The 24,838-nt window shown below is 42.5% G+C and overlaps 1 protein-coding gene across 2 annotated transcripts; it reads left to right on the top strand.

The window, feature by feature from the left end:
* Positions 1-2,480: 2,480 nt before the first annotated feature.
* si:dkeyp-115e12.6 (centromere protein F) lies at positions 2,481-24,838 on the top strand. 2 transcript variants are annotated; one of them, XM_049028381.1, is made up of 16 exons: positions 2,481-2,621; positions 4,263-4,529; positions 4,973-5,169; positions 5,478-5,578; positions 5,721-5,785; positions 5,876-6,143; positions 9,719-9,900; positions 10,334-10,459; positions 10,686-10,814; positions 12,274-12,396; positions 13,401-13,536; positions 16,913-20,208; positions 20,496-20,852; positions 21,070-21,967; positions 22,341-22,497; positions 23,249-24,838. In XM_049028381.1, the coding sequence occupies exons 2-15, from the start codon at positions 4,368-4,370 to the stop codon at positions 22,469-22,471; spliced, it is 6,171 nt and encodes a 2,056-aa protein (XP_048884338.1). In that variant the 5' UTR covers positions 2,481-2,621; positions 4,263-4,367; the 3' UTR covers positions 22,472-22,497; positions 23,249-24,838. The 2 variants fall into 2 exon arrangements, with proteins under 2 accessions (XP_048884338.1, XP_048884337.1); XM_049028380.1 differs by having other exon boundaries at positions 2,481-2,671.

Raw genomic sequence — 24,838 nt, 5'->3', positions numbered from 1 at the left:
AACTATTTTATTATTGATTTATAAGCCACAACTGTTTTAAAAATATAAACGTAAAAACAAAATTAATCAGATTATCATCTGGTTGGATGGTTACAGTGATCAAGTCCAAGTCTACTTAATCTCTTGTTATGAAATCATGTACATAATAGATTACATAACAGTTGATCCTGTGTATACCTGTTCTTTATTTAGTTGTGTTCCAAGCAACTGAGTTTTGTTTTGAGGCCTTGTGAAACAGTCGCAATAATAACTCTGACTTCTATTGGTGATAAAGATTTTGTATGAGGAATTTCACAAGTTCATGAATATGAAAGAAAGCAAAATTTTATTTCCTTGGTTTCCTTGTGTACTTTAAACAAAAGGTATGTTTATGTAAGTATTAACAATATAAACATCAACTGTAGTGAACATTTTTATATATGAAGCTTTATTAACTCCACAAATAAAAACATTATCAGAATGAACATTGTATCATCACTTACCCAGTACAGGATCCTGGGGGCCTGGACCCTCCCTCGGGCACTGAAAGGTGCTAAGTACCCTGTGCTGGATGGCAGTATAAGATCGGCACCACAGACAGGCCAATTCAGAGATACCGAGTTGCCAGCTCGTTTAACTGCATGACTTCTCAAATTCAACCTTTAGACAAATAGAGCAGGAATGGGATTCAAGGCCTGACACCCAAAGGCGTGATGTAACAGCACTACCTACTGAGCCCCCATGCGTCTGACTTCCCATTCATATCTTATTGAATGGTTTCCTGGGACCTGGGTTGAAGCCGTGGTACATTTGCTGTACTTCATAGTCTCCAGGGAGTGGCACAGTGGTTAGCACTGTTACCTCACACCTGTGGGATATGGGCTTGAGTCTCCTCCAGGGTTCTGCATGTGGAGTTTGCATTTTATACTCACTGTCATCATGGGGTTTCTGCCGGGGGCTCCAGTCTGAAAACATGCTGAGGTTAACTGGAGTTACCAAATAACCCATAGGTGTGCTTGTGCGAGTGGCCGGGGTGCGAGTGGCCGGGGTGCGAGTGGCCGGGGTGCGAGTGGCCGGTGTGCGAGTGGCCGGGGTGCGAGTGGCCGGGGTGCGAGTGGCCGGGGTGCGAGTGGCCGGGGTGCGAGTGGCCGGGGTGCGAGTGGCCGGTGTGCGAGTGGCCGGGGTGCGAGTGGCCGGGGTGCGAGTGGCCGGTGTGCGAGTGGCCGGGGTGCGAGTGGCCGGGGTGCGAGTGGCCGGGGTGCGAGTGGCCGGGGTGCGAGTGGCCGGTGTGCGAGTGGCCGGTGTGCGAGTGGCCGGTGTGCGAGTGGCCGGGGTGCGAGTGGCCGGGGTGCGAGTGGCCGGTGGTGCGAGTGGCCGGTGTTGCGAGTGGCTGGTGTGCGAGTGGCCGGTGTGCGAGTGGCCGGTGTGCGAGTGGCCGGTGTGCGAGTATGCCCATTGATGGGTTGGTGCCCCATCCATTCCTGGGTTGTTCTCTGCCTTGCAGCTGTAGCCTCTGAGAAAGACTCTGGACCCCCCTGTGACCCTGAATGGGATAAGTGGTTATGGGCGACATCTCCAGTAAATAAATCAGTTAACCCTATCTAACAAGGAACATTTCCAGAGTTTTAGCCAATGTTATATAAATGTATTTTCAAAGATGTCAGAGAACGTTACACTTATTTCCACATTTTACATTTTAACAAGGGAGTGGCATGGTGGTGTAGTGGTTAGCACTGTTGCCTCACACCTCTGGGACCCAGGTTCAAGGCTCCGCCTGGGTCACATGTGTGTGAAGTTTGCATGTTCTCCCCATGTCATCGTGGGGTTTCCTCCAGGTACTCCGGTTTCCCCCCACAGTCCAAAAACATGCTGAGGCTAATTGGACTTACTAAATTGCCCGTAGGTGTGCATGTGTGAGTGAATGGTGTGTGAGTGTGCCCAGCGATGGACTGGTCCCCCATCCTAGGTTGTTCCCTGCCTCGTGCCCATTGCTTCCAGGATAGGCTCTGGATCCCCTGCAACCCAGTAGGAAAAAGCGGTTTGGAAAATGGATGGATGGACATTTTAACAAAGGTTGTCAACATTACCAGGATAATGTTATTACCTGAACATAATTTTAAGGGTAATTATTGTTGAAAAGGTTTTCTAATAAAAAAATCATTATTTGAAAATACTCTATCTGTATATTGTAAACACAATCCCACCTCCTTGTTTGTGAACGTTCCTAGAACGAGAAATTGTTAGCTGAGATTTATTACACAAATGTCTACCTCTATGATAGAGGTAAAACGCAACTAATTTGAATAAAAGCAAATAAAACACGAAATAACGAACAAAATCATAACTACTGCGAGATTGGGCTGCGCTTTTGTAAGGCGCAAAGTGTTCCCTAAATCTGCCGGCAGGTGTCGTTCGCGGGCAGCTTTTTGCAGACCTCCTAGTCTCGGCATGGCACGTCACCGCCCTCCGCCTCGTGCCTGTGACCGATTGCTAGCCGCGCAGCTAGCCGGAGGCGCGAGCTGGGACTGGATATTTATTCGGGCACCGGACGGCGGGTTATTGGCCGTTCACTAGTCATTGTGAATGAACCGGTTGTTTGACTAATATGGAAAACTGAAATAAACTCTAGAACTCCAGTTCAGGTGTGTAAGATTTTAAAGTTTAACTTAACTGAAAAGGAAGGATTTAAACGGTAAGTGGACACTATTGTCTAGTTTAGCGACCTTTTAATAAATGCGCGTGTCGTGATTGTTTATGAAATAAGGGCTGTTTTACATCATTATGTTATGTTTTCTTAGCTTAGAGAATTATAGTTATCCACCCGAAGCGATGTTTGACCGACCGTATCCAAAAATAATATTTCCATTGACTTCAGTTGTTCATATCGTGAGGACTAATGACAGCATTGTCTTTCTGTCTTGTGGCTCAGGCTAATGTTTGATGAGCTGCACGTAACTTGCGTTAATCTTAATTGACAAGAAATCAGATAGATTTAATGAATGCCCGTCGGCAGTTTTTATTTAATCATTAGAAATAAGATATTATTCTTCTAGTGCCCAACTAATGATTTCTTTCATGATAAGTTGAAAGTTATGATGATATGAAGTGTTCAGGGCGACCTTGCAGCATATCACCATAGTGCTCTTAAATAGTTTGCGTTATCTTAAAACGAGCTGGTTTCTTAATGAAAAGACTGATTGATGACGCTTGGTCTCCTGACTGACACGTTGGTTGAATGGCGAACGCTGAGCGGAGTCGCCAAGCGGGGCGGCAGGCGTGCACGACGCTGCCACGCACTGGCACTGCAGTCTGTACGAGACATTAGCGTCGTTAAACTTTACATTTACTTCGACTTTACATTTAAGCGAATTTTACATTCTTGCTATTTTCGTGTCCGACTCAAATGATCTCCACTGTCTGCAGCCGCGAGCCAATGATAACCAACTATGATTCAAAACACGAACAATTAACCTAAACCTGGTACTCTGCTTTTGAGTCCTCTGACTCAATGCAGATACAGTAGCAGTTTGACTTAAAATTGACTTAAACTGCATGATAGATAAATAGATAGATATACATACTAAGTAGTATTGATATAGTTTCTCGGAGGATCACCTGATGACCAAAATGCCATAAACCTGTTGATTCTGGTTCTCCCAGCATGAACTGATTGTATGCACATTTTATGTTTTCATGCAGTATGTTTGTAGTTCTGTGTGCCGGCATGCATGTAGGTCTTGACACCTCCATTTTCACCTTGCTTTACCTTTAGGTGCATATTATTATGCAGAAATGCATACCATACACACACAAAGATCATTATTCACAATGTTGATTGTCTTTATTCTATGTTCTTTGTTATTTCTCATAGTGCCTAGTTGTGCTTCCTTTTCTGGACGTGAAAGTTTGGATTTATTTATTTATTGCATTGTAGACCTGAGCTATAAAAAATAAAATAAAAATTACAGTGGTGTCCAGTCATGTCTGATTTAGTGCTCTTCTCTTTTTTTGCTGTTGTTGTTGCAAAGCTCTTCAGTATTTCCCAACTGATTGTCCTTTAGCCCAGGAGAGAGAAGCTGTTCTATTTTGCACCATTATGTTTCCATGGCTACATAAACAAGGTGCAGAGTCACATTATGAATGTTGTCTGATTTGCTTATGCTAAGCCTGACCCAAACAGCACATTGCATACAGATGTCCAGGTGGACCTAGCATCGAACTGCTACTTTGCGTGTTGTCATGGGTATTGCAGAGTGTGCTAACCTTTTTCCTGATTTTGCCAGACTTCGGTGTTTTAGTGGGATGGCTTGACTTCTTGCTCCACCCAGCTGGACGCACAGCACCAGCAGCGGCTCTGTGAAACGCATGTGCTTCTGAGCTGTGCCGCGATGAGCTGGGCAGTGGACGACTGGATGGCTGGGCTCTCAGGCCGGGCCCTGCAGAAAGTGCGGGAGCTGGAGTCCCAGCAAGAGCAGCTGAAGCGGGAGAAGCAGCAGAAACAGCTGAAGCTGGACAGCACAGAAGCTGCTCTCAGCAAGCAGAAACTTAAGGTATTTGTGTATTTGGGCAGCAAGTGTGCACTGTGTGCATAGATTTTAATATGTAAACACACAAAAGGAATTGCATGCCAAGCCTAGTTTAACAAAAGATAAAGGAAGTGTTTTACTTGACTTATATATTCTGAAATGCATTTTATTTGGGTTTTAGCCACATAGTCAAAGAGACACTTAATGGTTTTGAAAAGTAATTGCATATAATTAATAATGTATTAACTACTTGGATCATTTCTTTCCATCAGTTTTCACCACTAGATTTCTGCTGAAGCACCAAGTATTTCATTTCTTCAATAGTAATTCAGTTCTTCAGTCCAGATTTTCTATGCTAAAGGGTACAAAAGCAGAGGAGACTTTTGTTTAGAAGTCCAGTTCGGTATTCTGTATGTAACTGTAGAAGATTAGTAATACTCATCCACCGCACCCCTGTCTACCTGCAGTATGATGAGGTACGCTCAGAGCTGGCAGTGGCCCAGCGGGACTTACAAAGCTCCCAGGAAGAAGTACAGGCAGGGCTAAAGGTCCAAGAGCGCCTTTCCCAGGAGCTGCAGGTAAAGCAAGCCCAGGTGTGCAGCCTTGAGGGACAGCTGGATGCCTCCCGCACGCTCACGCAGTCTCTGACGCAGGAGGTCAAACGGTAAGACATCACAAATGCATTGCGGTGCAGTCCTGCAGACGCTTTTTCTGTCTCAGAAATTATGTCACTACCACACAAATCTTTAATTGTGGCCGCACAGCATCTATCAGTTGAATCATGTTTAACAACATTTCTGAAGGGAATGGTAGCCTGTCAGTGATGACATGGAAAGTACATGGTTTATGAATGCAGGTGGTAAAGAGCAGGCCAGGTATTTCCTCTTCTTCTTTGTCATTTGAGACTAAATTGGGATTTGGAGGAGAGCCCCCCACAGCTTCCAGTTTGTGAGAGACTGTTCTGATCCCCAGGCTGGAGGCGGAGCTTGAGAAACTGCAGAATGCCAGCAACTCTGTGGACTCAACACTGTTCTCCACTCCCTGCTGGAGCTTGTCCTCATCAAGGGATAATGGTGGCTACCCAGTTTTTGTCTCTTTCCTCTCATTTTGTTCCTGTCCCATCAGTATGATACCTTAGTCTTTCTTATTTGGTTTATTGGTTTATTAATCTTTTGTCGCTTGACCTCTGTCTGATGCAGTTTTTGTGTTCTGCAGGCTTGCGATGGGAGGAGAGGAGTGAATACAGAGCAGAGAGTGAAATTAAAGCACTGCATGCCAGAGTATGAGCTAATCATTAATTTAAAGGCTTCTGACTGTCCATGGGCATGTTTATCTTGTCACCCTAACCTCTTTTTTATGTTGTCCTGCAGCAGTTGCAGTTTGGTGATTGTAGTCCCAGATCACTGCTGGGGGGGACTATGTCCCCTCGGCAACCACACAGCTCCACACCTGTCCGCCAATCAACCCGACGGTCAAATTCCTCCAATTCCTCAGCTATGTTTCCATGGGAACGAGAGGATGCTCCATCTACCTCTAGTGAAAGGCCTGTCTTGTCACTGCAGACCACAGAAAAAGTCAGTGATGTTCAATTTCAGCGGGACTGTGGGATGGAAAATGACCTCAGAAGGGAGATTGATGGTATGTCATGGCATTGTCTGTTGCCTTTTTTGCCGTATTCAAAGATGCTTAGAAGAATTGAACTTTTTAGCAGTAAGGAATGTTGGTCAGTAGGCCTGTCACGATAAACGATAAATCAATTAATTGCACGATAATTAAAATTAGGTTGATAATTTTTCCGGCCGCGATAATTTTCATTTGCATGCTTGTTTGTCTCATTTGGCTCAGCTCACCAAGGAGAGTGGGCGCTTTCAGCTCCTAAACGGCTCTTTTTTAAAAAACCCGCCCCTCTCTTCGTTTAACTTGATGCTGATTAGTGTGACCTGATTTGAGTATGTTAAAAATAAGACACCGTCTCGTGGGGGGGCTTTTTCAGAAGACAACGTGTTCCGGCCACTGTCGTCCTTAATGTTTAGGCAGCTCAAAAACCTGGACAATTCTATAAACATTAATAAAACGGCTCTTGAACAGGAGCCGGCTCCCATCGTTCACTAAAAAGAGTCGGCTCAAAGAGCCGTCTTCTTCACGAGCGACACATCACTAGTAATGAGGCGTGAACTCTCGTGTCAGTGGGCTCTTTGCACGTCAGCTTCTGTGTTCATGGAAGTGCGGCTTGGTCATTTCCGGTCTGTGGAAAATGGCATTGGTTTGTACATGCCGTTTACAGGACTTGCCCATTATGATCAATGACGAACATCGCTTTTGTAAATCCTTCTCCAAAGTACCAACGAGTAAATTAGAGAAGGGCTTTAAGATGTTTGCCTTGTCTTACATCCACGGATACGAAGGGGAGCCTTATTCGTTCAACTTTGTAGCTGGAGTTAGACTGAGACATGAAGAAAAAATCGGTTATGATGATCAGCGGATTATAAGCATCACGTGTTCACTATAAGCGGTAAAGTAAAATGGCAATAAATTATATGAAATGTGAGTATAAATATGTTGGATTTGCCGAATTTCCCAGAAATGTGCGTGGAAACTTAAAACTCGATTGTATTTTGAGGACGTGGTGCACTTAGGAAATTATTTATTATTGTTTTTTTAGCTTCTGAAACAGACGTTTATCCTTTCTTGCCATTTTATTTGTTTTTGGTTGTTTTATTTATTTTGGATATTAAAATGTCTTTCAGTCCCAGTGTTAAATGCTCTTTAGAAATTAAAGTTCTTTGATCGCTGAAAGGGTGTACTTGCATTAATATGCCATTATCATTACATCAGTTGAAAATAGTCTCACAACGACAGTATTATTGTTTATCGCAATAATTCCCGGGACAATTTATCATCCAGCAAAATTTGTTATCGTGACAGAGGCCTATTGGTCAGGTCATTGTTTTTTAGACTGAAGAAACAATGAGCTAAAGTGTTTTACTAAATATTCAAGTTTCTGAAATGTAAATGAATATTTCAAGTATTTAATAATTAGGTTGTTCAGGTAAATGCTTATATTCAGTATAAGACATTATGTAATTATTTTGGTGCTATTGCATTCCTCTGCAGAACTGTTTCACATGAACAAAAAAAATGGAAATTGACTAAACATGAGTGCCTACAATGTGAGTGCCTACAATGTAAGAAAAAAACAGAAAAAGTATTTCAAATATTTAACTACTAGGTTGTTCAAAGGTTAAATCTATGGAGTCAAATTGCAGCCATATTGCGCTGCCAACAAATGTGTGTACCGTAAACAAAGGCATGTATATGCACGTTACATGTGTACACCACGTTACATTTTCTGGCAGTGCCTGATCTGTTCATCATGTCATTTTATGGCAAACCATATCGTCTACATTTACAATCAGAAATTCAGTCTATATAAGCATGCATTATCAAGCTGTCTCGTATGTAAATATAAGATAAAAAGTTTAATATGTCGCCCAGCCCTGCATTTTCAAGAGCAAGTGCTGTTTTGTACTTGATAAAGTCACACATCGCTTCACTTCTGCATTATAGTACATGGCTGTATAATGGCTGTATAATACTATAAGCAATTTAATTTCATGACGCTGTCTGTTAATAAATGACCAATTCAGCAATTTGGGAAAAAATGAGTAATCTACATATTGTTTATATGCTCTGTTATACGAAATTGTCTGTTATCTGTATGTTCCAGCGAAGTATTTCTTCTCCTTTTACGTAGACGTGTGTGTGTTAAGATAACATTTAAGTGGTCTGAACATTTCTGAGTGTTTGCTGAGTATGCGTATCTCTCCTATAATAGCACAGAAGCCTTTTGCTACTGTACCACCCTCAAGTGCATCCATGTTATCCTTATCTGGTTTTCCTCACAATAGGGAGTAGGGGACTGACATGACAATGCAGATGGGCTGGCCCACGGGGGGGGGGGGGGTTGGTGATGCCAGTGTTGGATAGACTTTGCCAGCTGCTGAAATTTTGGAAACATGTGTTTATTTTCCTTTATTTCACATGAAAACATGGAAATATTTTACATTTGATACCCATGCAGGTCGCATTCCAAAGTAAACAGGCACTGTTGTTGTAGCCCTCAGTGTGTCTGTGTTGGCATGAAGTGACCCTCGTTACTGATTTGGAGCCTTTCCCATGTTTGTGAATTTGTCTCAAGTTTCCATTTCCTATGATGGACCTTCTTGTCCCAGTGTGTGTCACCTGGCAGTTTCCTGTTGCCATCATCATAGGCTAAATTGTAGTCGCCATAACAACGGGAGCAAATGGCACTGTGGACACACATTTGAAAAACAGTTCTGGTAAACAGACAGAGAGAGACACATTTATATCCAGCGTAGTAGTTCTGATGCACTGAAAGCCAGTTTACACAAGCTTAAAACTGCTGTGCAACTGCCTTCACACTAGACTTTCTCGAATTTTGTTTTTCTGCATTGCAGGAAACTGCCCTGTAAGAGCAGAGTACAGTTACAGTACAGAAATGTGTATATTTATTAGGGTTCAAAATGCTTGTAATAATAGTAATTAACTTTAGAATCACTATGATAATACTAATGATAGCGTATTTAATGGTAGTGATAGCTTATATTTCAGACTGTAGTTTGCTTTGACTAGCAGAGCAACAATCAAGTTCACTTGCAGAACCCAGAAGTTCCGGTTTTGAAGTGTGCCTGAATGAGAGCTGTGTTTGCTGAGTGCATTAGCCCTGAATGCCAGGTATTGTTTTCCAGTCAGTTCTGTCACTCACAGCTGTGATCATCCAACATTGTGGATGTTTCTGTACCACCTAAAAAATTGGAGAAACAAGTGGGTGTTTTTTTTTTTTTTGTAGAGCACATTTGCCATCAACTTGTTAATCAAAAAGTGCAAAAGGGGCTATATATTTTATGATAAAATGGATCTTTATTAAGGACTACTGGGAAAAGGCAGCCATGTTGTTGGTGTGTGTCATCAGTGTTTAGAGTCCCAGGGCTGTCAGTATGAGTCATACTGCTGTGCCTGTTTTTACCAACTCAAAGGATAAATAAAGAAGTAGGTTAAAATGATTCACTATTCTGATCTCGTTATGTTTTAAGGGGTTTGGGATGACGTGTGAAATTAGATTTCAGAAGTTTTTTAATGCATAGTGAATGATACATTTCTTAGCAGTCTCTCATTCTCACTCTGCCTCTCAGTCCAGCGCTCAAAGATCCAGGAAATGCAGACCTGGGTCCAGTCTTTGGAGCAGGAGGCACGATCTGCATCGGACCAGCGCCGCGGCCTGGAATCCCAGCTGGCAGCCCGGGAGCAAGATCTGACCCGAACCACAGAGGAGCTTGCCCGGACCAGTGCTTCTCTCGAGAAAGAGTGTAGCAAGGTGAACTGGCAGTGATGAAGTATGACCAATTCTGAACAATGTACCTTTTTTTTGAAGTATCAAGCACTTGTTTCTACTTGTTTTCTTTCATGTTCTCTGTGATCAGTTGATTATTGGTTCATCAATCATAAATTCACCTATGAACAAAGGAGGTTAATTCTTTGGATGTTTTCCCCAGCTGTAGTGTAAAAAAATCATGTTGGAGTACTGCAAAGGTGTTAAGCTTGTCCATTATGAATTGAAACATAGCATTCTGTAAACAGTATATTTTGGGAAAATTAGCTAGTATAAACAGTACAGATAAACAGTAATTTGACCAATTAAAGCAAGGAAATGAGTTTTACTTAGCCAACAGAAAATGAGTTTAACACCACTAGCAGGTGACAACCAGAGGGCTACTGAGTAGCAGGCCCTGACCTGGGTTTTTACACAGGTCATGGCTGCTGAGCAAAAGCTGAAACAGCTGCAGGAGGAGCTGAGCTGCCAGAGGCAGAATGCAGAAAGCAGCCGACGGAGCGCTGAGCAAAGCAGGAGAGAGCTGGAGAAAGAGCATCACAGGGTATGTGGTTCCATTCTGCAGCCCTTGGGTGTTTGTGAGGTGTACTTGTGTGTTGGGGAGTGTGGATCCTGCATATCAGGCCACAGGAGCCACTTGGGCAAGTGGTACCATGTAAACAAAATGTACCATACGTTGCACATGCACTGGCATGTAATATGTTGGTACTGCTGAGAGGGACTGGCTGTGTGCTTGCTGTATGTGCAGTGTGCATTGTGGCACCTTTCAGGAGCTGCTGGGACTGCAGAAAGACAAGCAGAACATGGAGAGAGAGCACCAGCAGGAAAACAGCCGACTGAAGCATGAAATCCAGCGTGCACAGACACTCCACAACACACTGCAGGCACAGTGTGATAAGGTGCACATCGACACACACACATGCCTGTGGGACGGTCTAGTGCTTCCACACACAAACAATAACAAACTGCATAAGCCATGTAAATGTAAAAAGCAATGTATTCAATTGGTACGAGAATTGAAAGAAATATTTCTGGGACATTCAGGCTTCCACAGAGTTTATATTTGAACTGCCAAACAGTGACATGTTCACTGGCTTTTCGCTTTGCTGGAATCTAAAACATCCATGTTGCGTAACACTAGAAACTTGTTTGTTGTCTTGCTCTGTTTTCTTTCCTCTCACTTCCTTGGCTGATCAGGCTTTTTCTACTGTCACGAGAGAATGATTTGCTCTATGACTTACTAAACTAATCTCACTTTCCTCTTCTCTCTGTCTTTCAAATTCTCTTATTTTCTATGTCTCTTTTGTTTCACTCAGTGGATTTTTGGGGTATCAAGGTTAGTGAGTTGGTGTTTATGTGTGTGTGTGTGTGTTTGTACTGTAATTTCAGATACAGCCTTTGCCCGTACGTAAATGTCAGCTTTTCGTTATAGGGAAAGAGTTTGTGGGAGGAGTACATGGAGAAAGCCTTGGGGACAAGGAGGGCTGAGTGAGAGGATGTGGGTCAGAGGTCAGACGAACAGCATGGGGGGGGGGGGGAGATGGGGAGGGGCAGGAATGATAACAGTGCAGTGTGTAACTTAATACTCTCCTGCTAATGTGAATCCTTAGACATCCCTAACTGCCCTATGTAGTTCAACAGGCCAGTCATAACAACTCGGTATAATAATTGTAATATGCTTGGTGGACATTTTGTCAAAGTCATTCTTAAACATTTTTCTTCTATGGCTAGACTGGCTCTTCCAGCCAAACCTTAAATAGTGATGTTACTTGGTACTACTAACCCCGTCTTTCGCATCTATAGTATGACATGTAATATGTTTCATCTCCTTATCTCTAATAAAAAAAGCACTAAAAAAAAAAAAGAAAAAAGCTTGATGGGCCGAATGGCCTCCTCTCGTTTGTATAGTTCTTATGTAGTTCTTATGTTTTTTTTCTTAATTGCAGGTCAATCACAAAGCCAGTGTTTTGTGATTATAGACAAATATATTTCTATAATTCTAAGCTAATATGGCAGAATAAGTATAAAAAAATTAATCTGGTCAACTTTTGTATTTATGTAATCATGCAAATCGCATGTTTTTTGGATCTAGAACTCGGTTGGCATTTTCAGCTGATTTTGCACCTTGTCTGTTCTTGCTGAGGCATCGGCTATGAGCACGATGCACTGAGGGTCTTGTGTCCTGCATGGGGTTGTGTTTTCCCTCCTTTCACCTGCATCTCCTTTCCCTTCACTTTTGTCCCTTCTGTCTTCTCTGTCGTCTCTCACTGCCTCTCTCCTTTTCAATCTGCTCATTCATCGTTCCCAGACGTACCTCTGCTGTTCTCCCATTAAACCCCCTTTTCCGTTCCTCTCCAGGCATTGCTACAGAAGCAGGCTGTGGAGAAGGACCTGGACATGGTGAAGGGGAAGCTGCAGTGGACAGAGAGAGAGCTGCTTGAAAACCAAAAGGTCCAACAGCAGTCCCAGTGCAAGTTGACGGTATGAGGCTGTGTGGGGATGAGGGCAAAGCGGTGCAATTCTGCTGGTTTTAAACTCATTCTCATATGAAGAAGGTGCTGTGAACTGTTACATCGACATAAACCGTAATTATGGTGGTGGACAGTTCAGAGAGTCATAATGCTAAGTTCAAAATACACAACTTTTAAAATTGTCAGATCCTTGTACTGTTCACACTACATTACTTGTTGTCTTGTAACTGGCAGTCTTGAACTCATTGGAGTTTGCACACTACATGGCTGATCACTATCAGGGGATTACACACTGCAAGATCTTTCACCTGGCGGAATCCCAACTATTCCCAACTAGTCTGTCTGGTCTCAACTGTTATGTCGCAGAAACACACGAAGTGGCACATGACTGTTGAAGAAAATTGGCTATTTCTGTACACCTCTTCTTTCTCGACTTGTTTGTGGTACAGGTTGTTAGAAACATTAAAAAGGCATTAGTCACCTAGCCAAAGTTCAAACAAACTTTCTTCACCGAATTTTTGCTACCGGCATCATTGTTGATTTTTTATTTTTTTTATAGCGATCTGATGACTTTTATTTTTGTGCAGTGTGAATTTGGCATGTGACTCCTCATGTGGGTGTTTCCTCATGTGTCTCTTGCTCTCTCATTGGCTATAGGTCATCATCGCACTCATTACCAATCACTAATTGGTTGCAGCTCTTTGCTGCACTCATTGCCAATCACAACACTTTTCACATTACAGGATTTGGAGTAGCCATCGGGTCTAGATATTTAGCATGCTAGATATGTGATGGAGCCTGCCATGTATCAGCGACTCATCGAACACTGATTGGCCTCCTTGTTTTTGTGAGCAATCACTGAAAACTGTTGGCGAGTGGAAAATCGGGGCTAAAATCATGTAATGTGAACATAGCATTAGATGCCTTTAGTCATCTGGTGGAGTGTTCATAAGCCACGCACTGCAATCTTTCAGGGTCTTTTAGAGTGCATTGAATGCATGTGCCCTGCTGTAGGAGGCGATCCGAGAGCGGGACGACCTGGCCTTGAGACTGGAACAGAGTGAACGGAGGGCTAAGGGCCTGGAGGAGGAAGTGAGGAGGCTGACACAGGAGCTCAGTGAGGCTCTGAGGCTGCTGGAAGAGCTGAAGGGTGAGGAAGGCCTGTGAGGATTCTAGGCATTTCATCTGTGACCTACTGGAATCTGTCATTTGTGTGGACAATGTTAAACAGCTGTATGCTACTGTGCAGGCATACATACCCAGAGACCTAACATAGACTCAACATCGGTCATCTTAACCTTGCTTTTAGAAAATTAATATTTGTGGAAGGTTTTTTTTTTCTTTTAACTAGTGCCATTGTCTGCCCAGCCTATCAAATGCAACCCCTCCTAGGTGGAGGCTAGTTTGACTAGAGGTGGCAATAGTGAGGATGTTTCCACAGAAGGTTTCACACAGTGGCTCTCGCATACAAATCTACGTAAATCCCTACCACACCCAGTTTTTATTACATCATTTGATTTTTGGTTAGTCTTGCATTGTTTACAAGTGACTAATACTGCTGGCTAATTTTGAAGAACTCTTTGTAGTCTTCAGATGTGTCATCATCTTTGTGTTTGTTTGTTGTGTCAGAGAACAAAATTTGTATTACTGCTGCCCTCTGCTGAATGCATACAATATTTTGCCAGCACTATTGGCTCTCTTCCTCTGCTACCAGAAACCAAGCCGTACCTGTGAACTGACGGTTTTCTATTCTAAAAAATGCAATCCATACCCAACCTATACCTGTGCTGGCACTGCCCTGTTTACTAACAGGGGCAAAAGCTTCTCTAAACTAAGCTGGTTGTGTCACTATCATCAGAGATACCAGTGATCTGCGTGGAGTATCTGAAGGAAAAAACGTCATGTTCTATTATTAATTATTAGTTTCTCTGACGGTATATATGCATCTCTTTGGTTTTATGTCACTATCATTCTAGGGCTGCGGCTATTGATTAATTTAGTAATCAAGTATTCCATTGATAATTCTATCGATGAATCGCAATCGCATAAGAAATACTTTTGCCTTATTAAAGGGTAGTGATGCTCTGATTGATCGGCCACCGATCATGATTGGCCGATATTGGCTAAAAATAGCTTGATCGGTGAACCCCAAAAGCTCCGATCAAAAAAGCCGATCACTTGACGTAAATTACTTGTGCGACTTTTTCACACGTGCATGCACGGTGCACAGGTAAACAACAGCAGAGCGGAGCTTACCAGTGGCAACATGAGTTCTCCCGTCTGGACGTTTTTCAAAGTGTCCGATAAAGACGTAAAGTTAGCCGTTTGCAATGTATGTCGTGATGAAATCCCTCGAGGTGGAAGCAAGCAACGGTATTTTAACACCACTAACGTGATTAGGCATCTTAGAATACGCCATACAACTGAATATGCCGAGTATGAGAAACTAAACCAGCCGAAGCCAACAACATCCCCATCCCTCACCCAGCCGATTGTGAGTGATGCATTTAAACGACGTGAACCATACAGCAGGGATAGTACGAGGTGGAAAGACATCACGTTCAGAATAATGGAATTAATTTGCCTCGACTAACAACCTCTGTCCGTTGTGGAGGATAAAGGGTTCCGTCGCCTGCTAAGCTGCCTTGATCCACGAATAATTTTAAGTTACTCTGCCTTATTTGGGAAAGATGGCCTACAGTAGCCTTAAGTTCTCATTTTCTAAAATAAACACTTGGTAGTTCTTCAAGATCTTGACTGTAGCCTATTTATACAGTTTTTTTTTTTTCAATATAGTTAATTTAGAGTTGGTTTCATTTCTACAAATGGTGCAAACTCTGCTAGATTATAGATAAAAGATTCCCATTCCCCTGCCATTCTGTGATCGGCAGTGATCGGCAATTGGCAGATCATGATCTTGGTAATCGGTGATCGGCCCCAAAAATGCTGATCGGAGCATTTCTATTAAAGAGCATTAGTAACAATTCAAATGAGGAAAAAAGGCAGGGCTCGGTTTCCCGAAACCTTCGTAATGCTGTCGTTCGTAAGTTCTACCTTATGTTAGAGCTTTAACAGACAACTTGTTTCCCAAAACATTCTTAGTTAAGTATATATAATGATAGATAAGGAACACAATGTTAATTATCCATCCATCCATCCATCCATTTTCCAAACCGCTTATCCTACTGGGTCACGGGGGTCCGGAGCCTATCCCGGAAGCAATGGGCACGAGGCAGGGAACAACCCAGGATGGGGGGCCAGCCCATCGCAGGGAATGTTAATTATGTATTCATTTATTATTTGGGAAGGGGGGAAGGTTTTGCTGATTTTGGGGTGGATGCCTTCCTCCTATTTCCAACACCCCTGAAATGCACAGAGCTTTCTAAGTGTGCCAAACTCACATTATATAAAAACATGAGGAGGATAAGAGTTGACACTGCATGCTCATTTATATATTTCTCTAATATATTTTCCATTATATATTATATTATATATTAATATATTGTCTTATGTAAAGACCTTTAGTGCATTTATGTACAAATTAAAAAAAAAAAAAAAATTTATGTGTTCTTGCCTCTTGAGCACATGGTACCTTGGTTCTTTAGTGACCCAGCATAAATAGCCGTGACTGCAGCCTTTTACTGACTACATCTCCCCCGAACACTAAGAACAGTTTCCAGACAAACGTAACATTTTGCCATTCAAGAACCGGCCCTTTGGCAAGCCAGGAGTTGCTATTTTTTCATGCAGCACGCTAAAGCTTAATTCCTTAATTTCATCCATCCATTTTCAAACCCGCTTATCCTTCTGGGTCGCGGGGGGTCCAGAGCCTATCCTGGAAGCTATGGGTATGAGGCGGGGAGCAACCCAGGATGGGGGGCCAGCCCATCGCAGGGCTGGTAAGCATATATAAAAAATAATATTTAGTAAATTGACGACTAATGTATGGTTTTTATTTTTTTTTTATCAACATACCACTTAAAGTGCTTGCTAAATAATGGAAATGAACCTGATTTTATGCCATGAATGTCAATGTTCGCAACTATTCACTGCCCCCATGGCCCAGAAGTTTGAGACCCAGGAGATTTCTCTGCCCTTTGGGAGTGTCGCCACTCTTTTTTTTTTTTTTTTTTTCTACTGTTCTGCTACAGGTGATGCAGCGTCAGCACACTGTGCACCAGTAATAATCCTCCGTGTGGGACACGGTGATCACTGAGCAGTACATAGTCGTGTGGATTAAACGGAGCATCAAAGTGAAGAATTTGCATCTAGGATTTTTTCGTAGTGGAGTTATTCGAGTTACTCTGAATGAATCGTAGCAGCCCTATGTCATTCTCTACACCATGCGGCACCTTTCCTGAGCACCTTCTGCAGTGGAAAACCTAAGCGTAATTTAACTAGTCTCTCTTTGCAGTGCGGCTTGGGTTAGGGTCGGCATAATTATTTCTAATTGTTTATGTCCAAGACATTTTATTTTATTAAGGTATAATTGAGGTAATGCATCCAATGTTCTCTGTCTTTCACAGCCACCAAGCTTATTGCCCCTGCCCCTGCTGATGTTCCTGTTCGATTTACCCCAGCTGGAGACAGCTTTCCTTCCTCAGTCTCCCATCATGAACGACTCCAGCGAGCACCGCCTTCACAGAGGAAGAAGGCTACAGGTCATGATCCATCAAGGGACAGCTGGGAGGTAGATAGGACAGATGGCACCACCAAAACAGGATATCCTTCTGACAGAGAACCCGGGGAGGGTATCGACTCCAACGACATAACCGAGCTTGGGTCCCAGCCAGAGGAAAAATTAAGGGATGAAGGAGGCAAGCAAAAGAATGAGGATCAGAAGACTCGTGAAGATGAAGCCAAGTTGATCGCTGAACGAAACAAATACGATGTTCAAGGCAGCAAAGCATATATGAAAGAACAAAATAACAACATGGAAAGGGAGAATTCTGAAGAAGTGAGAGAAGTGAGAAAACCAGACTGTGACCAAGTCCAAGCAGAAGAGGATAAGGATCTGCTAATTCCATCTGCTGACCGAGACGGACACAACCAGCCACCACTACAGGATCTAAAAAAGCAGAACATTGCTCTTAATGATGAGCTTCAGGAGGTGAAGCGGGAACTGGAGCGGAGACTTGAGGACTTGGAGGCCCAAAGGAAGGCAGAGACTGAAGCCAGAAGCAGGCTGAAGCAGGTAAGCCGCAAGCACTCCGCTCAAGTGGAACAGTTGCGGCAAAAAGCCCAAGAGTTAAAGGGTGATGGTGAGAGGTTAGGGAAAGAGCTAGAGGAGGAGAGGGCAGAAAGCAGGAGGCTTAAGGAGGCTCTGGCTGCCCTTGAACAGAGTATGGGACAGGTGGATGGCGAAAAAGAAACAGAGAGTACAGTCCTCAGGCACCAAGTTGCAATACTGGAGACCCAACTCAAGCAAGAACGAGAGGATCTGGAGCGAGAGAGACAGTTGTGGAGTGAGAAGGAGGATAGGAGAAGAATGGATGAAGAACATGAGCTGGAGAGCAGGAGAATTTTCACAGCACAGATTGAACAACTGGAGGTTCAGATGCTGGAGCTCCGGGGGAATCAGGACAGGGAAACTGGCAAAGAATTTGGAGAAACTCCTTTAATCACATGTGATATTGCTGAGAACTTCAACAACAATAGTGAGACTGTCATTATCGACTCTATGTCGTCATCATCACCAAGTGACTCCCCCCCTCAGTCTGAGCTTGTGGACCCTCAAAGCACAAAACACAGTGAAAGTAACTTCAGTAATAATGAAGGTCAGGTACAATCAGAGAGTAATCTTGAGGATCCCTCAAAAAGGAACGAGAAGCAAGTAGGCTTGGAGACGATGCTGTTTCGGGATGAAACAGTCCAGCTGGTCCTTGATTTGGAACATCTCAGGAGAACCTGTGAGACCCTGAAGGACGAAAGGGATAAGGAAGCTGGACGGGCTAGGCAGACTCAGGGTAAGCTGGATGCCCTACAGGCCCAGGTGAACAGCCAGACCCAACAGCTGACACTTGCCTTTGAGAGCCAAAGCTGCCACATACAGGATTTACTGCATGAGCTGCAAGACAGAGACACTGTCCTCGGGAGGCTGGAGGTGGAGTTACAGGGCTGTCGAGAGGAGATAAAGTTACTGAAAAGAGAGCAGCAAGAGCTGCATTTGGAAGGCAAGAGCCCAGAGGACATTAAATCTATGGTGGATGTTACAGCAACACCAAACCCCCAGCTGAAATCCCCCATATTGCAGTGTGAAGATATCAAGAGCACACTGCATGCTTTTGAAAATTTGCATTCTCCCGTAGCATTCAATCAACAGAGAGGATGTGATGAAAATACCAATATAGAGAGTTTAGTGGGATCCCTTCGTGAGATAATAGCAGGGAACAAAGAGCTGAAATCAAAATTTGAAGCAGTTACATATTTGAACAGTTTGGAACAAATAAGCACAGAGCTAGGTGTTCTGGTTGGTGGTGATACATCACACAGGGTAGTTGTGCAATTACAGGCTGCTATGAATGAGCTAATGCAACTGAAAACTGAGAATAAAGAAATCAAATCTTTTCTGGCAGCTGTTACAACTCCAGGCAGGAAGGAAGTCCACCCTTTGGATTCTAAGGGATATTTACTTGATGATAACAAAGAGAGTGAAGCTGCTACCAAGAGATCTACAGAGGAGCTGCATCCTGCACAAAGGGACTTTGATCCAGTAGTTCTAAATGAGTATGAACATTTGACAGGGAACCTTAAAGAATCTGTAACTAGAACTGTCAATCAGGAGAAGCCTATTGTTGGTAAAGGTGATGGAGATAATCCAAGTAATAGGCTTTGCAGCTTAGAAGAACAATTGTCCTGCAGCTTACTTAACACCAAAGAGCTGCAATTGGAGTCAGAGCTATGTGTACATTCAGATGGTGAATGGATAAAAGTAGAGGAACAAGATACCAAACTTGGAGGGATCACATGCAGGTCTAAGACGGGTCTACAGGTGAATCAGGACGAGTTAAACCAGTTGGAGAGGGAGAAAGACCAGCTGGACTCCAAGTTAGCATGCCTCGGGAAACAGGTGGCTGCTGTTGCATTAGGTTATACAAATACCAAAGATCAAGAAACAGGAGTGTCTTTGCAGAGCCCCCTAGAATCAGCAACAGAGTGCAGTGAGTTACATTTTTCTAGGGAAGCTGAAAGTATCTGTAGAAGTAAAGAGCTGCGCGTAAGAGACAAGCCCACTGTGGATGTAAAACAATATATAAATGCTATTATGACATTACTAGGGGAAAATAAGGCGTTACAGTCTTGGGCTCTGTCTGTTAGTCCTCTGGAGAAGCAAGAGGAGATGCCAAACATTTCTGAAGGAGTGCTGGGGTGGATTGATGCCATAATTAGTGGTTTTGGAAGTGCAGAAGTTATTGAGAAATTGCACTCAGCATTTCCCAGGTCAAAGGAAGTGAGTCGAGAGAGAGAAATGGCTATTCAGAAGGCATCAGTGATGTTCTCAGCTGAAGATATGAGCTCTAGCAGTAATGAACTAGACTTGAAGACTAAAGATGCCCAAGGGATTCAAAATATGGCTGAAGGGAGTAGTTTGATAGCACACGTAGCGAGTTGTCCTAGTTACTGCTTGACTGAGGCAGTGACAGTCACTGAGACAGACACAGAGCTGAGGAAGGAGAGCCAGCAGCTGAAGGAGCTGCAGGTGCTGCTGAAAACATTCATTGAAGACCAGGAAAGAAGCCCTGGAGTGCAGGATGGTGTCACACAGACTGGGCCTGAAGAGGATGGGAACCACTCTAACCAGAGTTGGCTTCTTCAGCAGCAGGTGGGCTGTAAAAATGTATACTATCCTTCACATGGTTGCATAAAAATGTTTATATTGTAGAGAGCGTGAATGGGGTAGGCAAAAATAATTTCTAAAAAGAGGTTTTTATTAACGACAAGATTTCCTTGTAAATTGTGAAAAGTAAAACACCATATTTTCATTAATATATATATATATATATATATATATATATATATATATATATATATATATATATATATATATATATATATATATATATATATATATATAAAAATAAAAATATTGTATTTTTCCTCTGTCCCTAGTTATTGGAACTGCAGTCTGCAGTTTCAAGTCTCGTTGAGGAAAACAAAAGACTGGCAGATGAGCTGAAGGTCTGGAGGACGGCTGGAGACACTCTTACCCCTGTTTCTTTTGGGGAGCCTGTTGTTCACATGAGTAATGATTCCATAACAGTGGTCCGGGAAGACCACCTGCTTGTTTCCTGCAAGCCCAAAAAGCTTGTGGGGTCTCCATCCCATGCAGAGAATATTTTAGAAGATTGCGGGAAGCCAGTGTTCATTCCTGGGGCAGGTGCAGTTGATGGAGTACATGGAGAAAGGGAAACGTGCGATCTCTCAGGAGCATATGATGAAACAGGGACACTGGCAGTTTCTATTCAGGTGATTTAGTGTTGTTTTGCAGGAAATTTATGAAATATTTGCGATATACATGTTACACTATGAAAGGTTGTCATTTTAAAATTTAAATCTTATGGTATTTTGATTTATTATGGTAATACTAAAACTCCCAAAAAACTAAAAAAAAGTCATATTCATCCTAATAAACGTTAGAGACCTTCACCCTCAGTTTCACATTTTCTCCTGTTTATCTTTTCAGTTGTCAGCAACTGATGGTGATGTTTCTCAAAGCCTCAAGGCCAAAGCAGTAGCACATGGACAAAGTGAACTGGACACAGAAACTACACATAGCCGTTGTAATCATACAGACATTCAGATATTCTTCCAAGAAAACCAGGAAACCAGAGCTACAGATACACAGAACAAAACCAAACAGGCTGATAGAAACAGTGACCAAGATAATCAGCTAAGAGCTGCTGTTGAAAAAACTACAAGTGAAAAGATCAAAATGGTTGTCCAAGAAGACAACTGGACCAAAGCCATCCTTGAACCAGAGGCCAAAGTAAACAAAGAAAAAAATTCAGCATTTACTGAGCAACACAGTGGAATGCTGAATGAAAAGGGGCCACAGATGCAGTCTGAAGGAGCAGACTTTGAGAAAGTTCAGGATTATGCAACTCAAGGAGCAGAAAGTGATGAAACCTCAGGAAAGACAACACGCCTGTTCTCTAAAAGCCCTCTGGAAGACGGAGAGAACAGCTTTCCTCAGTGGGAGAACCAAAGAGAGTCGAGGAGCATGGCCACTCAGACGGAAAGCATGAACGAAGGTGCCGTAGCAGGTTCCCTTGCCTCATATTCCAGTGATCAGGAGAAGTGCCATACTGGTACACAGACAGAGGAGAGAGCCATGGAAGAGTGGAATAAGCCAGCAGATGTGGAGGTGGCGGACAAGGAGAGTGCAGATTCTCCACCACTCTCGCCTGTGGACGCAGCTCTGTCCATGGTGGACAACATGACCATGTTTTCGAGGTCCTTTCTCATCCCCGCTGACCCGGCTCAGCTGGCAGAAAGAATAAGGCGGAACCGTTCCCGCATGTCAGCTGCATTTGATGATACCGAGTACGAGCCCTACGGACTGCCTGAGGTCGTCATGAAGGGTGGGTGTCTCAAACAGCTGTGATCTGTGAGTGCATCACCATTGAAAAGGCACAGAGAAATCACCACATTTATAGGGAACAGCGGTCTTCTATCTCTCAATCTATCTCTCTATCTATACATAAAAAACAGTTATTGATAACACAATGCACTCTCTAGTTAGGCAGTGACCTCCTATTTGAATTTGTGTGTGGACTCTACTGCCAACAAAATTTACCTTCGGGTACCAATAAAAGAACTAATGCAGTAATAAATATATAGAACAAAAATTGCTACCAAATCATGAATAATCTGTAAAAATCGGTATATTTCCCATTGAGAAATGTCGCAATGCCGAAAAGCAAGATGGTAAACATGACGGTTGTCACCTTCCAGGCTTTGCGGATATTCCGAGTGGACCAGCGTGTCCCTATGTCCTCAGAAGGGGACTGTTGGGCACCAATGCCATGCCACTGCCTCTGCGAGAGCAAGCAGAGAGTGAGGAGGAGGAAGAGTTGGATCCCTGACACCCAAGTATCTCAGTCATATGCAGGTAGGTCAAAGCTTAGTGGCTAGCACTGTAGCCTCATATCTGTGTGTAAGGAGTATGCATGTTCTCTGTATTTTTGGTGGGGTTCCTCTGGATACTCCTGTTTCTTCCCATAGTCCATTTAGGGTAGTTGGCAGCTCTGAATTAATTGATAATACTTGCATATGTTCCTGTGCCCTGCATGGGACTGGAATCATGCCCTGGGTGTCCCCTGCATTGGATAAATGGTAATTAAGAGGACTGAGATGGAATGGATTGGATGAATATGTTAAGGTACAAAAAATGTCAGCAAAAATGTACATTTGTGATGGCCGTTCTGCTGTTTTGGCAATGCTCATATCATACGTGGGCTGTGCTGTGTCTTGATAAATCGGTGGCCACTCATTGACCATGAAACCAGACATTTACCAGATTCTTTCCATTACATCTGCAGCTCCTGCTTCTTGGTTAATCTCTTAGTTCGCACAAGGTATGCCGTGTAGTATGAAGCTAGCTTTTTGTATTTCTTGATGACACAGATTAATAAGATTAATAAGGCACTGTTCATTGGCTGCTGAACAAATGACAGTTTATGATTGATTGCTAGTCTCTGAATAATGGGGGACCTGCTTCCCTGCCTCGAAATGGGATGATCTGATGGAAGCTCCTGAGAACTTATAATTTCTATAGCATATATGTGTGGTATCTGTGGTTTATGGTCATGTTTCTAAATATTTCTTCTATTTTTGTCCTTCGTTTTTCTGCCCTCATCCAGGCGTGAAAATGTCTAGCTAAAAACAAACGGTTATTCTGGTCATGACATGAAGATTGGTTTCCACCAAATGAGACATCCACCGAAAAGGGTTCTAACCTACAGAACTGGAGTGCTAGACCCAGGTGATGATTGTCTTTTTGTCCTCTTTTTGAGTTTTTTCCCCAACTATTTGTTGCTTCTGAGGTCATATCAACAAAGCGGCTGTATAGCAAGCATGCTTTCAGGACCATATTAAGAAGAGTTCTCAGTGATGGCTCTTTATGGGAGAGGTTGATTGGCCAGATAAAATTGGATTGTCTCGAATGTGAAAGGTCTTTTAACTCTTGAATTTAGCTGTCTAGGATCATTGCTGTTACAGAAACACAGGAGGTGTTGCCACTGTTCACACTGTCACCTTCCTTATTTAATTTGGGATTAATTTAATGTTGGCAAGAATTTTTATGATATTTATATAGCAAAGCCTAACCAGCCTTGAGGACGACAGCAAGTAAAATGAGCTAACATTTAATAAATTAGAATCCAGATGTACCATTAAATACAGGCAATAACTTCTAAGTAAAAGTCATTTTAACTACCTCTTTAGAAAACTCATCTGTTTCAAAAAGCACTAATTCCTGTTAGTGTGTAACTTTTTTTCTTACACATAGGGTACTTTGATCTTTATAATCAGATGTTTGTGTAATGTTTTTCTTATGTAGTAATTCTCCAATGAGCCTCTCTCCATTAGAAGACTTGGATTCTTTGCGTTTCTGTGTTTCTCTTCGCTTGTGTGTGTCTGCTGAGCCACACAGCCCTACTGTCTTTCCTCTCCATTTATGGCAATCGGCTGTTTCGATTGAGCCTGGTATTCTCTTAATAGTTCCCCCGACTGTAAAACACTGCCTTTTATTGTGGTCTCTGTTTTGAGTCTTGTTTGTCATCCTATGGATATATATCTGCTCTGATGCAGTGATTGTTCATGAACAGAGTTTTGGCGAGCTACGTTTTTTTTTTAAATAAGGTCATTATGTAAGTAAATCTGCCATTAGTTTTAGTTGTAGATAAATGCCGATGTATGACAGTTGTCTAAATTCTTGCTTTTCTGGTGGCCTGTTAGATGAATTAACTGAATAATGTACATTCAGAAATTACTTGTGTTGATCCACACAAATGTAACATTTTATTAGATGGGCTTTCAGTTTTTGGAATAGCCACATCTCTGCTTGGGTGGTGTTTTTTTGTTTGTGAATGAACTGCTTTAAATGAGGGCCAGGGGGTTGGTTTCACAGTAGTTATTTGTGCTACATGTTAGGCTCTCTTTACTTGTCGAAGGTCTAATTCAAAGCATCAGATGAACTGAAGATGCTTTTTTTTTGAGATTTCAACTTTCCAGTTACACAAATAAGTTATATATGTATTGCAAAACATATATCCACAAACACAATTATCACATATAATAAATGTTGTTCCTCACTCAATGAATGAATTTTCTGTTGTGTGAATAGTGGAATTTTATTCTTTTTATAATTTGTCCTTTTATTTATTATCATTTGTCTTTGTTTTTAAGGATTGGAACAAAAAGTTCTATAAATAAAAACCTTTTAAACGCAA

This window comes from Brienomyrus brachyistius, chromosome 10 (assembly GCF_023856365.1).
Source record: "Brienomyrus brachyistius isolate T26 chromosome 10, BBRACH_0.4, whole genome shotgun sequence".
Classification (NCBI taxonomy): Eukaryota; Metazoa; Chordata; class Actinopteri; order Osteoglossiformes; family Mormyridae; genus Brienomyrus; species Brienomyrus brachyistius.
Note: the sequence above shows the minus strand (reverse complement) of the source record. Positions and strands in the feature narration are given on the sequence as shown.

What these genes read in the sequence shown, in the direction of transcription:
- si:dkeyp-115e12.6 (XM_049028381.1), top strand. Translation starts at nt 4,368, where the DNA reads ATGAGCTGGGCAGTGGACGACTGGATGGCTGGGCTCTCAGGCCGGGCC. An exon ending in GCTGCTGGAAGAGCTGAAGG is followed by an intron (nt 13,537 to 16,912) that starts GTGAGGAAGGCC and finishes TGTCTTTCACAG; the next exon opens with CCACCAAGCTTATTGCCCCT. An exon ending in GTTGGCTTCTTCAGCAGCAG is followed by an intron (nt 20,209 to 20,495) that starts GTGGGCTGTAAA and finishes CTCTGTCCCTAG; the next exon opens with TTATTGGAACTGCAGTCTGC.